This window comes from Lissotriton vulgaris, chromosome 7, assembly GCF_964263255.1.
Source record: "Lissotriton vulgaris chromosome 7, aLisVul1.2, whole genome shotgun sequence".
Taxonomy (NCBI): Eukaryota; Metazoa; Chordata; class Amphibia; order Caudata; family Salamandridae; genus Lissotriton; species Lissotriton vulgaris.
The window spans coordinates 1,281,456,622-1,281,472,543 of NC_141695.1; the positions used below are offsets into that span (position 1 = coordinate 1,281,456,622).

General features: G+C 44.1%; 1 protein-coding gene across 2 annotated transcripts in view; it reads left to right on the forward strand.

The window, feature by feature from the left end:
* Positions 1–12,341, forward strand: part of STK36 (serine/threonine kinase 36) — a 223,409-nt gene extending 211,068 nt beyond the window's left edge. For both annotated transcript variants that reach the window (XM_086931854.1, XM_086931855.1), the window contains exons 24-26: positions 6,783–6,948; positions 9,954–10,700; positions 11,275–12,341. In XM_086931854.1, the coding sequence (XP_086787980.1) occupies positions 6,783–6,948; positions 9,954–10,700; positions 11,275–11,421 (1,060 nt within the window). In that variant the 3' untranslated portion in view covers positions 11,422–12,341. The remainder of the gene's footprint in view (positions 1–6,782; positions 6,949–9,953; positions 10,701–11,274) is intronic.
* Positions 12,342–15,922: the final 3,581 nt, after the last annotated feature.

Genomic DNA, 15,922 nt, shown 5'->3' on the forward strand with positions numbered 1-15,922 from the left:
TTCGACGGTATTGTTATCGAACGCGATTTCATTTCCATTCCGACGCGTTTCGATTACAACATCAAAGAAAAAACTTTGATCTACGTCGACGAACAGGAGGCCTTTCTCGACGTGGTCAAGCCCGGAGTCCATGGAAAGGACTCCATTTAAGAAATGTCCAACGTGTGGTGCTAAGTTCCCACACAAGGACCTACACGAGGTGTGCAAACTCTGCCTGTCGCCTGAACACGAATCCAGGGACTGCGAAGCCTGTGCAGCATTCTCTTCCAAGTCGACGATTAGAAACCGTCGAGCTCGAAGACACGAGGTTTCCAGAATGCAGTCGGAGGCGATCCCGGAGCTGTTCGAAGACCAGAACCTCGAAGAAGAAGAGGATCAAGAAGAACAGTCGGGGTCGGAAGGGGACGAGTCGGAGGTCGAGGAATTCGACGTTCAACAAACCGTGAGTGACGACGTCCCCTTACCAAAAAAACGACCCCGTGCGGTAACGACCCCGCCTTCGAGCCCGGTCAAACCGCAAAAGAAAGTTTCTGACGCCCCGCCTTAGGGCCCGGCAACGAAACCAAAACTGGAGCCGAAAATCTCGGTCTCCCACCATGTCGGATCCGAGAAACGGTCGACATCGACTTCCACACCAAAGCTTCATGCAAGGGAAAGCTCGGCATCGACACACTCCATGTCGAAACCGAAACATTCTTCGACGTCGAAGACTCAATCGACACCGAAAAAATCGGACTCGAGCAAATCCTCGGTGCCGAAGACACCAAATATTGAAAATCGGAAGCAAAGGCACCTTTCGGAACCGAAAGCTTCGGTACCGATACAGGATCAACAAACAGATCCGAAACAAAAGATTTTGTTTATTGATCCACAAACTGGCAAAGTGGTGACGAAGAAGAGGAAGAATGAACAGCTAGAAGACAAAGCTCTTCCTTCTAAGAAGAGAACAATGGGGACAAATACAACTCCTCCTACTTCTCCTCGACCTAAAGTCACACCCTCTTCTCCTATGCCTCACACTATGCCAACTACTCCTCCACCTTATACACCAAGACCATCCACACCTCACACAGATGTAGACAGTGATACAGGGGAGGGAGAACCTCATGGGGATGATGAATCTATCCCAGATGAGGAAGACCCATGGGAGAATTATGACGCAGGGTCAGATGATGACAATGACCCACAGTTATATCCCTCAAAACCTTCACCACCTGATGATAACACAGGTTTTGTACAGCTCATTAATAGGGCAGCAAAATATCATAAGGTAGAACTACATGCAGAACCTCAAGTAGAGGATTTCTTATTAGAGGCACTACCTACTGCACAAAGAACATCAGGTACTCTACCTATGCTGAAAGGTCTTCTCAGTCACACAGCGGACATATTTAAAGACCCAGTGAGGGCTAGGGTGTTGAACCCAAGAATTGATAAAAAATATAAGGCAGCTCCAAAGGACCCAATATTTATCAAGGGACAGGTACCTCTGGACTCGCTTGTAGTTTCCAACGCTCGCAAAAGAGCAAATTCATTATCTACAGGAGAAGCCCCTCCACCTGATAAGGAGTCAAAATTAATAGATGCATCAGGAAAAAGAGTAGCATCACAAGCGGCAAACAGCTGGCGCATAGCCAATACACAAGCGCTACTTGCACGCTATGATAGGGCGCATTATGATGAGTTAGAAAAGCTCATCACACATCTCCCTAAAGAACATCAGAAAAGAGCAGATCAGCTTATACAGGAAGGAAAGATAATAACTAACACTTCCATTAAATGCGCACTGGACGCAGCAGACACTGCAGCAAGATCCATCAACACCAGTATCATGATAAGAAGACATGCATGGCTTAGAGTCTCAGGGTTCAAACAAGAAGTACAAACATCTTTATTGAACCAACCTTTCGATCAGAAGACACTTTTCGGCTCAGGCACAGATGAGACCTTAGAAAAGATGAAAAAGGACACAGAAACGGCTAAGTCAATGGGAGCATTACAACAGCCAATACAAAGGGGTTCCTTTCGTAGATCCATCTATAGAGGAGGCTCAAAAAGTACAGGAACAAGTCAGCAATCTACCTCTTTTACGCCAACATCACCCAGAGGTAATTCAAGAGGTGGTTACAGAGGTATCAACAACAAGGGTAGAGGTCGCGGAAATAATAACAACCGTAACTCCCCAACCCCAAAACAGTGACTTAATACAACTCCCCCCAGACCACATAACACCGGTCGGGGACGTCTATCACAGTTCCTACCTGTCTGGGAAAACATCACATCAGACAAGTGGGTGAGACAGATTATCCAACATGGTTATTGCCTAGAACTCACAGATACCCCACCAAACATCCCCCCCGAACAGCGTCCAATGAGTCAAGACCATCTGACTTTGTTAAAAGAAGAAGTACTATCTCTGCTACAAAAGCATGCCATAGAGAAGGTTCCAAAACACCAACAAGGGACAGGAGTATACTCTCTATACTTCCTAATCCCCCAAAAAGACGGGTCTCTAAGACCAATCTTAGACCTCAGACCTCTCAATGCATACATAAATTCGGAACATTTCCACATGGTCACGCTCCAACAAGTACTTCCTTTACTGAAGAAAGGGGACTTTCTTTCTACACTGGATCTAAAAGACGCTTACTTTCACATCCCAATTCACAAAGCCCACAGGAAATACCTGCGGTTTGTAGTGGAAGGACAACATTATCAGTTCAAAGTCCTTCCGTTTGGGGTCACAACGGCACCAAGAGTGTTCACAAAATGCCTAGCAGTGGTTGCAGCACACCTAAGAAGACAACAAATACATGTCTTCCCTTACTTGGACGATTGGTTAATAAAGGCCAAGTCACAAGAAGAATGCCTTCACAACACACAGAAGACCATTCAATTACTGCACCAGCTAGGGTTTACAGTGAACTACAAAAAATCCCACTTACAACCAAAAAGGATTCAACAATACCTAGGGGCTACTATAGACACAGAAAGAGCCAAAGCATACCCCAATCCAATCCGGATACAAACAATGGTCACATTGATACAGAGATTTCAACCACAACACTCACTACCAGCACGAGTGTTTATGCAACTGTTAGGCATGATGTCCTCCTGCATACTACTAATACCACATGCCAGACTACAGAGGCGTCCACTACAGGAGTGTCTAGCGACACAGTGGAATCAGGCTCAAGGTCAGATTACAGATCTGGTGTTGGTAGACGACCGTACACATCGCTCTCTAAAGTGGTGGAGCACAGCAAACATTTCCAAGGGACGGTCGTTCCTAGAACCGATTCCACAACTGATACTGACAGCAGACGCATCGCTCTCCGGATGGGGAGCGCATATGGACAAATACACAGTGCAGGGGAAATGGAGTGTGCAGCAAAAGAAACTGCACATCAACTACTTGGAACTACTAGCAATATTTCTAGCATTAAAAGCTTTCCAAATGCAAATAACCAACAAAGCAGTCCTGATCAGAACAGACAACATGACTGCAATGTATTATATTCAAAAACAGGGGGGGACACACTCTCTCCAACTATCCAAACTAGCACAGGACATTTGGAGATGGGCCATTCCTCAAAAGATCTATCTGTTAGCAGAACACCTACCAGCAGTTCAAAATCAGATAGCAGACATCCTAAGCAGAGAGTCAGAACAAGTACACGAATGGGAGCTGCACGACCAGATACTGCAGCCATTCTTCCAAAGATGGGGGCAACCAGAGATAGAACTCTTTGCCAATCATCAGAACGCAAAATGCCAAAACTTCGCAAGCAGGTACTCACACCACCTGTCTCAGGGCAATGCGCTATGGATAAATTGGTCCAACAAATTTGCTTACGCTTTTCCCCCTCTCCCACTAATTACATTAGTGGTTCGGAAAATGCAACAGCACTCAATGACAATGATACTAGTAGCACCCACGTGGGCAAGACAGCCGTGGTTCACCACGCTACTGCAACTCTCACAGGTGCCACATCAAAAGCTAAGATTATTACCTATGCACCTTACACAGAACCATGGAGAAATAATGCACCCAGATCCCAAACAATTGAACCTAGCGATCTGGCTCCTGAGGTCATAGAGTTTGGATATTTAGATTTACCTACAGAATGTATGGAAATCATTAAACAAGCAAGACGTCCTACCACCAGAGCATGCTATGCAGCAAAATGGAAAAGGTTTGCTGTACACTGTAACAATAATCACATCAACCCTCTGGACGCCTCCACTAAACAGATTATTTGCTATTTACTACACTTGCAGCAATGTAACTTAGAATATACCTCTATCAGAGTTCATCTCGCAGCTATAGCGGCGTACCTACAAAATAGACAACATCTTTCCCTGTTTAAAGTACCAGCAATTAAAGCTTTCATGGAAGGACTCAAGAGTCATTCCACCAAGACTACCACCTTCCCCAGTCTGGAATCTCAACATAGTACTCACCAGAATAATGGGACCACCCTTTGAACCTATGCATAGGTGTGAAATACAATTCCTCACATGGAAGGTAGCCTTCCTCATAGCTATCACGTCACTCAGAAGAGTAAGTGAGTTGCAAGCGTTTACAATTCAAGAACCATTCATGCAGTTACACCAAAACAAAGTGGTTCTTAGAACAAACCCAAAATTCTTGCCTAAAGTAATTTCAGCATTCCACATCAATCAGTCAGTGGAACTACCAATCTTCTTTCCAAAACCACAGACAGTAGCGGAAAGGGCCCTACATACATTGGATGTCAGAAGGGCAATATTGTATTATATAGAAAGAACACAAACTTTCAGAAAGACAAAACAGCTATTTGTAGCGTTTTCTCCTACGCATAAGGGCAATCCCATCTCTAAAGCAGGCATTGCCAGATGTATTGTAAAATGTATACAAATATGCTACTTAAAAGCAAAGAGGACATTAACTGTTCCTCCTAGAGCTCACTCTACACGTAAACTAGGAGCATCTATGGCATTTTTGGGAAACATTCCACTAGATGACATATGCAAAGCAGCTACCTGGGTTACACCGCATACCTTCACAAAGCACTATTGTGTAGATGTGCACACAACACAGCAAGCTAGAGTGGGACAAGCTGTATAAAAGACTTTATTTCAGACTGTTGCAACAGACACGAGCAACCACCGCTAGGGAGAGAACTGCTGTATAGTCTATTCATAATGTACCATCTGCAGCCCATATGCCTCGAACGGAATATGCTACTTACCAGTATGCATCTGTTCTTGGCATAGAGGGCTGCAGAGTGGTACATGCCCTCCCAGTCTCCCCGGAAACCTGTGTCTGTTCCAACAATATCTTATTTAGATACACTTACATGGGCATTTCTATCTGTATTCTATCATACTACTCCATCTAACCCTACTATGGCAAAACAATCTAAGGATGGAGCCGATGCCCATGCGCACTAGCAACCAAAGGAGGAGTCACCAAGCTACAAAAGACTCTCCAAGAGAAAAACAAGTGCAATCATCCGAGCCCAACACCAGATGGCGATCTATTCATAATGTACCACTCTGCAGCCCTCTATGCCAAGAACAGATGCATACTGGTAAGTAGCATATTCCTTATCTGGGTTGCGGCGTTGCAACATATGTTTATAGAAGTGCTCAGCCTGCACCTTTCCTGACCCGAACATCCATGTAGGATGCCCATATCACTCCTTACCCAATCTTAGAGGGATCAGGAGATCATCTGACTTCACACCCCTGTTGTGGTCTCAAGACCTGTTGGGTTGGGAGGTCATCCTGATTCTGCAAATATCTGAAGATTCTTTCTAGCCTTTACATTCCTGAGATCTTGAATTTTAAAACCTCTGTCGAGCCCTAATGCCATCTGGGGTTTTCTCAAAGCTATTGGTTTCAGTGTGTCTCCAGATTTATTCTCTGGATACCACTGGAAAGTTTCAATTGTGACCTGTAGATTTTGAGTAGTAGCATGCCTCTGGGGCATGACTACGTGGGTGCTTGAGTATCACTATACATGTTTCCATTAAAACATTGAATCAAAACCAGTTTAAACTGTTTTTACTCGATTGAACAATAGCCAGATCCCAACTCACTGATGCCTTTGACCACCAAATTTAATTTCTAAAGATTTGAACAGCACCTGTGACTTCTTTGGATGGGACTCTTGTTTGGATGGTGGGTTTTTGGTCCCAGGGATTAATAACTACTTTTTGTGCTGGAAGCTCCACAGCAGAGCCTAGAGCCCACTGAGTTGTCCAGGCCTTGATCAGGAGTGGGACCAGTACAAGGACTTGGTCAAAAAGTAGTGCGTCTGTATGAATGACATAAAACTTAACCCCTTGCAGGTAAGTGTCTTTGCCTAAAGACAGAGACCAGATTGACTTCTGAAATTCCCCGAATCGATCTCCGGGCAGTCCCGCTGCACTAAGGTGCCTAAAATGACATTTGGGGGTGTTTCTTGGGCCTAGAAGATGCTTCCAACTATTCGACCTTTTTGTGTATCCTGTATTTAACTGTTCTATTTACCTATTTGAATATAAAGTCATATCCTTCATTATTCCTATTTGAAGTTACACTATATCAATGACTCCACATATATGTTATTTATTAGGTCACACTTTATCTAAGTTTCTAATCACTTGCATACCTATTCAAAGCCTTGATTGCTTCCTGTCAATACTCAAGTCCTTACAGGGAATACCTTGGTTATTTATTGAAGTGATACCGTCCTAGGATACCAAGAGAATGCATCTCATAGCCCTACATACAAATTCTCTTTTGTTCTATAGCTGTACCCAGGCAGGCAGAGTGGACAGACGTGAGACGGTACCTTCAGTCATCTTGCAGACCTGCCAGCTGCTCTGCTTTCCCTTCGCCATCGACCTGGAGCATGAGGTTTTCTCAGACATACTGACTGGAATGCAAGAACTGGAAACCCCAGTACATCTGCTGCAGGTATCGAGCCCAAGCCTTTGTCCTTCGTTTGTTGGAATAGTGTTCTATCCATTTATCTCTACTAGGCATGCAGCCACCAACTCCCCTTGCACCCTTCCATTGTCTCTCTCCGTTTTCTTCTTACCTCTTTGAATATTTGAAATGGAGTTGTATGCTTTGCAGCTGGCTTAATCTAATTTCCCTATTCTTACCTACTCTGCCCTCGCTTGTTTCTTTCTTCAATGCTTTGTATATTTTAATTTAGTGTTACACATACAGGCCTCCGTTCTATCACTGGTTCCTTCACATCCCTTCTTCCATGTCCTCTTTTGTTTTGTTTTTTGTTGCTTTTTAGCAACTTTTCTATTTTTCCGCAGCAGTTATAGCGTAATGAACATACAATGAATTGTTTTGGTTACACCTTTAGGTTTATCTTCTTAATGTTTTTCACATCTTACAGGTCTGCCTGTAGCCTTCTTTAGTTTGTTCCTTGCAAAATTTGCTTTGAGTCCATCAAGCATTCTTTGATTCATGTTGATGTTAACCATCTTCTTCCGTGCTATCTGAGGAAGTAGTTATTTCACATAATAAAAAGTGGTGCAGTACATTGGAGATAGTTGTTTCCCCAACCCACACACGCACTCCCCCAAAAAACGCAAATGTAATCATTCTTTTGTGTGTAATGGCAGATCATTTCTCCATGACATAGATTTCCCTACCATATGTGCATTTGTGAAGTAGCCTGGAGCCTTCCAGATGTGCTTTTGCCAGTCTGACTGCCAACAGCAGATGGAGGATTAGTTTGCCTACTGTCGTAGTCAGTGGGTAGCTGTTATTCTTACATGGGTCGCCAAACGATAATGTTAGGGATTAGAGGGGAAGGATGACCCCCTTTATGGCTCCAGTAAGAGACAGGGATTCTCTTCATAATGGTTGTATGTAATTGCAAGACCACCGCCTGTGGAACAGTGTGCCCTGCCCCTCTTGCCATAATGTTTCCAACATGCATCTCTACTTGATAACATTGCTTTCAGCTTTCTTGGGGATAAAGATCATGCTGGTCATGAGTTGATATGAATTTTCATCATTGTTTAGAAAGGGATGAATTAGCCGTTTTAGCCAAAATTGTGGACCATGTTTCTTCCAGTGTTGGCCCCTTGATCCCTTTCCCTGTTAGTCATGTCATTTTGATTCTGTACTGGCTGTAGGTGGCATATGTGATGATAGAGCAGTGTGATACCTTCACACGTTTGCCTGTTTGAGAACATTGTCTCCATTTGCGTTTTTTTTCTTTGGCTGACAGCTCTTGCATCATGTGGTTGTTTGCTCAGTGTAATTGTTGAATCAGTCGAAATGTATCCTCTTGGGTTAGACTAGGTTGTCATCAATCTCCTTCCTTGCATTAAGTTCCCTTCCCGAAAATAGGTCACCCAGCAGGGGCTCGTTGTATTGCTTTCTTTTCTGAAACTTTATCCAGAATCCTGTGTTTAAAGACAGCGTTGTGCATTATTGGCATCTTTTTTTTTTTATTGCGATCTGCTGCGAATACTTTGAGATTTGTTTATGATATTGATTTCCCAGCTTGTCTTGGCAGGAGCTACAGTAGTTAGCGTAAGGATATTGAGGAATATATTCCACCTGTATCCATGGTTTGTCTCACAAGTTGTGACTTAAGTCAAACACTGGATGTCTTTGTGGTGCTTCAATTTTCAAACATAAAAGCCTTTGCTTTTATGTTTGAGAATCCCAATCCTTTCTCCCCTGTTTCGCTGTAGACTGTGTTCTTAGTGACTCTCGGGGTTCTGTCTTTCCATACGAAAGATAGTAGTTCCTTCAGAATTTGGTCCAACACAGTCTTGGGGAATTCGCCTGGTAATGACTGGGCTGTAATAGCAGAACAAAGTTCATTGCGGCCTCGCTAGTAGCAGTTCCAGCTGTCTGTCGGGGATAAAGCATTGCATACCATACTACACAGAGGCAATCCTTGCTCAAGACTGGATTGCTTGTGTGTCATTCACAGTTGCCTTGCCCATGGTTGTTGCTTTCACCACTTTCTGTGCTTGACCTGCCCACAAGAGCTTTTTGGTTTTGCTGTCTGTAGATTCATCATTTGCCCTCCCCAAGCGCAGCTTTATAAGCAGAGCTATTTTTAAACACCAGTTTGCTGCCCTTCAGTGCCACCTACATGGTGGGCACTAGAAAAGCTGCAGCAGAGATGGGGAAGATACAACATCGATCTTGGCAGACACTTGAACTACTTTAAAGAAGCTTTGGCAATTACAGTCGGTCTCACTTGTATGTTAAGATAAGCAAGATCAATTGGCATTGCCAGTGACTGTTTTTACTTGTGATTCTTCCCATCTAATTTATTTTTAAGCATCCCCCTCGGTAAAAGTGTTTGTAAACCTTTTCGATAAATGGGGAAATATTGCTTTGGTAAGCTTTTGAAGCCTTCTGGGTTAGATTTATATCTAGGAATTCGATGGGTTCCTCTGACCATCTGAAGCCATTGTTTGAAAGTGGCATTTGACTTTCGATATTAGGGACTTGAATACAGAGGCCTTAGCAAAGTACATTAGTGTCTCCATTGAGGCTCAAAGGGATGCGTCTAGGTCTGTGGGTAAAGACGCTATTGTCCGCAAAAAGTGACCGCTTATGTTCTTTTTTGCCTTTGTTCAGACCTTTTATGTTTGTGTTTCTAGGGATTCTTTGGACAAATGACAAATATCAAAGTGTTATTTTTCAGTACCTTTTTATTTATGGCTTTCTGCTACCATCCACTCCCTTTCCCTTTTTCTTTCTATCAATCAATAAGAGTTTTATAAAGCACAACTACTCACATGTGAGGGTCTCAAGGCGCTGTGTATCATTTCTCTTTTTCCCTTTCTGTTCATCACCTCCTACTTTGTTTCTTGTCCTGAAGTGTTGCCCAGCTGCTCACACTATACCTTTTACTTTACTTTCTAATTTCTCTTCTCATTCCTTCTCTCCCTTCCATTTAGTGGTCTGTTCCTTCTCTATTCTAGGTATGCTGCCATCATCTCCCTCTCGCTCTGACGGAAGTGCCCATGAGTCTTTTGTGCCGCCTGATTCTCAGCTACGAGACTTTTGTGGATCAGTTTTCAGAGGCTGCCTCCTCTGCAGAGGCGGCTGTGGGCTTCATGTCCTCTGTCCTGCTGTCGAATCACAGCCTGCTCACGTCTGACCTTCTATCGCTGTTAACGCACGTGGCTCGAGCATCACCTGCCCACCTTCCGCTGTTACAGAGAATCCTTGGAGGACCAGACGCCACATACGAACCACTCCGGCATCTTCTGCAGGTCCAGGAGGACCCTGTACGAGCCAAAGCATGTGGCTTGGTCGGGAACATGCTTCGACATGGCCAGGACTTGAACCAGAAACTACTAACACAGCCAGGCCTTTTGGAGAAGCTACTAGAGTGCTTGTCAGATGAGGATAGCAGGGTACGCCGCTCAGCCAGCTTTGCTGTGGGGAATGCAGCCTACCAGGGTGGGATGTTAGCACAGTCTCTAGCTGGAGCTGTACCAGGTATTGTCCGGCTTTTGGGGGACTCGCAGGCCAAAACCCGTGGAAATGCAGCATCTGCACTGGGAAATTTAGGAATGCACTCTGAGGCATTGGGCGATGTGTTGATCCAGAATCGTGCTCCGCACCTGCTTCTAGAGGCTGCCTGCCATGACCCCGTTCCTGCTGTGCACGAGGCTTCACTGATCGCGTTACGCACACTTGGACAGCGACCAAAGATCCACCAGGTGAGCCTTTCCTGACTCCTGGTATTCCCCCGGTTCAACTGTGTACCTGCTTCTCGACTCCTGTGTTTAGAGTTTGACCATTTTGCTTACAACCATGCAGCTCAGGCTGGCTCAACGCCTATCTTCTCCATTGTGCCCTCCATCAAACTCACCATCCAATGAATTTTGCCAACTATACTCCTTAATTAGCTGTCAATCTGCAGAACTAATGATGCAGTAATAGCACACCTTTGAAAATCTGAAAGCCACGTTATAGATAGTTCCCTATGCAGTATTACCACATACGTTTGTCAGAGCCCTAAGATGGGCACCTTAGTCCATCTGCCCTGCTTCTTAAACCGCTCCACACTGTCTTGTATATCCCTTATTAATGCTTTCTGTTGGCCTGACCTATAACCAACTCTTCTCACTATCCCCCTAAACATTGTGCCATCCATCTGCCCTCGTCAAAGGTTTGCCATGATTTTGCGATATTACCAACAGAGTCTTGCCTTAGTCATACCACACAACATTCCCCTTGTGTCATTCTGTTGACTATATAGACTGATTGATTTTCTTTTTGTGATGATTCCAGGTTTTGGTGTCCCTCAAAGCCAGCGAAAAACTGTCGGAAATATTTCAGAATACACCAGTAATGCGGTCACATGGAAGTCCAAGGCTGTCCTCTGCTCATCACTGTAAGAAGCTCATCCGTCTTCTGAGACCCTCACAGAGCGCCTGAGAGGGAGTGGGAGAGAGAGAGAGAACCAGAAAAAGAGGGAGAGACTGACATGAATGGGATGGAGAAAGGGCAAGACTTAATACTAGAAGGGAAAATGAAAAGAGAATATGAGGAGATAGGCTAATGACTGAGGTGTTTAAGACCAGTTGAGGAATGGAATAGACTGTTCTTGGAAGCTAGGAGACTCAGTGAGAAACTCTAGATTGGGTGGACAGTGAAGGTGGACAAATAGTATGGATTAGGAAGAGAACTTGAGAGGAGGGATAGAAGCTGAAGAGGGAGAACGAGTCGGGAATACTTTAAACGGAAGGTATTACTGACTAGCATTTGGTAGAAAGACATTGCTGGATGGGATGGGGCAAGAAAGGCTGCAGTGTGAACTATAGAGACTAAGAAGAGCCCAAAATTCGTTCTGGGGGTGAACAAGCAAACAGAAGGCTAGAGGGATAGCATGCGAGGCAAGGGTGACTACTGATGTCTCGAAGAGAAAGACTTAACTTTTCTAATCTCAACATGGAGTGTTTAAAAGAAAGACAAAGAAAACAGAGAACTAGAAAGAGACTCAGGCCTTATAAGATAGTGGGGATGAGACTAGAACAGAGGGATAGAGCAAGATGTGCAGACAGTGTTAGACCTGAAATGAGAGAAAGAAGAAAAGGTTACATAAGAGAGTGAAGAAGGCAATAACAGATAATACAAGAAAAACAAAACTAGAGACAGCATGGATGTGAAAGACATTACGGACAACAGTGAGAGCCCCCTCTTGCCCTGATTACCAAAGGCATGAAGAGGCAGGTGCTTTTTACCATGTTTGCATCCTCAGGAATTTGTGTGCACTTTTTTTTATAGAATGTATTTTGTAAACTGTTTTTAACCACTGACCTATTTATGATGTGAATAAAGCACATATTATGAATATTGGCAGTTCTGACTTCACTAAACAGATCATTTGTCGAACATACACTGGCTTCTCTAAAGGTCCATCTAGGCTTTCTCTGCACTTTTAATCCAGATTCGCAACCGTAGGTCTTCTCTCTTAGCCATCAAGGGCAGAGGAATGCTAGATCCACCTACAGTTCTTAAAATAGGAGCTTTATGCTTGGATGTGGGATAAGCAGTATACTAGCATTCCGTCTAGGTCATTAATTGAACCAGAGGTTCTCGTGTAATAAGGGCACAATGGTTCAATGTTCAGGAAGATGGTTTGCCTCTTCCTGGAAATGTAATCTGTCAGATAATTATTTTGATAATCTTGTAGTACACATCTCTAATGTCTGGGGACATGTCAGATTTCATGGAAAGACAGAAGTCGCACATTATGCATAACTTCCTTTATTTACTGCTCTTCGAAGAAATCATAAGAACCTTACACCCCCATATGAGCACACTGTAACAGAACCCTCCAGTCCCATATAAACAATCTGTCCTCTTTTTCTTCCTCTGTTGGTTGCTGCTGTGTGGCAGATAAGTATTCTATGCTGTTCTCAATTAGTGTTTTTTCAACTTAAGTGTGTGTATCAGGTTTGTTTTTCTATAAGGGTTTGTTTTATTTTTTTATTGTTAGCCTTCAGTTTAGGGAGGCAAATTAGATTTTATTTATGAACATTCTGGTGATTATTGTAGTTTAATTACTTTATGAGGTTGTTTCAGTAGAAGAAATCATGTTATAAACAAGCATTGGCATAGCCAATAGGTCTCGCTTTTGGGACTTTATAAATATTTAGGTATGCAGCACAATATCCTTAGTGCAACAACACCAACTGTTGCATGGCTAAACACTTATAAGGTCCCAAAGACGAGAACTTTTGACTATGCCAATGCTTGAGCTCTTTGATCCTGTATGGCTTAGTGAGCTAAACACTTCCAGCTGGCACCTACCGTGGTCTGTGGTCAGAAGTTTGAAAACCAGAACATACAATGCCACTGGGCCAGGAAGTGCTTATATACCTTTTTGGACAGAGAATCAAAAGCCATATTCCTACCTATGTGGTCCAAAACGGATGGAGTAGAATGCTACCCTTCCAGCTAAACACTTCTTGTGACGGGTAAGCCTCTTAGCTAATAAAATCCAACCGCATTAAGCGACTCGATGGGGCTTGATTTTAAATGTGGTGAAGAATTCAAGATTTTTTTGTTGTTGACATAAACATTAGAAATGGTATATAAAAAGGATATATCTGTGGGCTGAGTTTCAATTATGTGTCATCCAGGAGTCGATAAGTTCCATGGTGAGGAATGACTACGGGATTTTACTGGCTACTGAGACCTAGATATAGGTGAATATCGTCATTATGCTGATGGCACTCCACAGAGTGCAGAAGAACACTTGGGCAAAAGAGGAATTTGCCCCCTTTCCCTAAAGATGCCTTGGAGGCGACCCAAAGATATAGCGTGCATGTTTGATCCAACTGCCTTGCAGACCGTTGGACACTGTCAAATACGGGTCCTAAATGATTGCAGGTACATTTGTAGGTCAGTGACAATGTAATTTCATTGCAAAGCAAAATAGGTTTGTCAATCAATGCAGCTGCACATCTGCATAAGCCAGGAGTCCCACACTAACATCTGTCAAACAGGCAGCTGTCTATTGAGAGACACTTAGTGTGGTGTCAGATTTACTTGTGCCTGGGCTGTGCCTGCTAACAGTTGCCATGACTGCTTGTGTCTGAGTTGTGGCAGGGGGCTGGGCTGGAAATTGCTTGTACTGTCTCCTCGCAAGGAAGCTAGAGATGTGCAGGGATGACTATAGTGGCACAAAATGCCATAAAGGTTCTTGTGTTTGTGTGTGTCACAGAAGGACCCCCCAGCAGATAAATCACGGATGGCAGTGGCATAGCGTGTGACAGTAAGTAAACAACAACGAAAGAGACCATATCGAGTTCCACTAAACTGAAAGATTTGGAAATGCATGCAGTCCCCTAGACAGCGTCTACACAAAGCAATTCCAGTTGTGGAAAGAGGCGCTGTGCTGCCTTGTGTGCAGAACCTTCTACGCAGAGCAATCAGGGAGGGCATGTGAGCTGTGTAGTTTAGCAGGGATTCAGAAATATATTGTATTAACTGCTCCATGTGGTCCACGTGTTTCTTGCCTTCCTCTATCAACACCTAATCAAACAAATGTATCACTGATTGAGTAATGTAATGGTGTGATGGAAGTCTCCTAAGAGAACAGTATATACTGTAATGTAAACTACCCAGGGTTCCCTGATTTTTGCATAGTGTATGCAGCATTACAAGATCACTCGTTTAATGTGACAGTACTACAGAACCTCTCACCACAATCTATCAATAAGCAAACTGTTTCCCCCACATAATTTGCTTCAGCAAACTGCAGTTTAAAGGCACTCAAAGCAATAGGTGTCACTTTTCGCCCCACTGAGTGGTACTCATTGTATCGGCCTTGGGAAGATGAAAAGCTGAGTGTTTGTCGCTGGACTGCATGCCTGTTGGTTCGGGCTGCACAAAGATTCCAAGCAGCAGACGGCCAGTAAACTGAACTATACTGTTGGCTGCTTATAGACACTCAAAAGTAGACAAGTTTAGACAAGCTTGTGACATTGTAGTTGGCGACTCCTCCAAATGGCCCTGTGTCGCCTATTACTCTGTACATCCATGCCGAACTAAAATGAGGAAAAGGATAGCACACCTGCCCTTCGAAGGCCCTCACCCCCTTATTAGCCCGTAGCATCCTACCAGTTTCTTTTTAACAGTGACAAGTGCTTGTAAAAGGGTGGGGCGCCTCCAGCCATGTGCAGAGCGCAACGGGTCAGTGACACCTTGTTTCCCTGAGCTGAAGAACGCTCTTATCTCACCACTTAAGTGAGTCACCTCTCGCTGCCCCTGAGGCTGGCTGGCTAAACGCTGTTTACATGCAGGAGGATCAGAGGAGCTACATAGCTTCTTAGCGCTCAAAGCTGCACACTGCGTAGGCAAGACCTAAATAGTCGGTGGTAGCAGCCAACGCTAAATTGAAGCCTGCCCGACAGACTCGCTCACAATGTAAGCGATGCCAGATGTATTCGTCGGTAATAGAATGGAGCCGTTTCACGTCACTTCCCATCGCCGCTCATAGTGATTGAAAAGAAAAACATTAAGGAAGCTGAAGAATGCAATGCCACAAAGGAATAACATCTGCTATTCACTCAGAGCATGCAAAGGAACGGAGCAGTGAAGGCAAAAACCTGTGCCTTGGGAGTAGCACCAGGACAAAACAAGGCAGGCCTGATAGGGTGAACTTCACCTGAACAGAAGATGAAATGACATAGGAAACCATGTCACCGTCCTGATGAGAATTACCAAGAGTGCACTGCTGAAGGGGGGGTGTGTTTCTCTTTCTTTGCTCTGCTGGGGTCCTCAGTTGTTTGTTGCATTCCTGCATTTTAACAAATATTGGCCGTGCGGCCGGGCCGCTAAATTAAATAATAAAAAATGTAAAAAAACAGGAGTTGTGCACACGTGCGCGACAAAAAAAAGTGCTGTGCACGTCGTGTGCCTGCTTGTG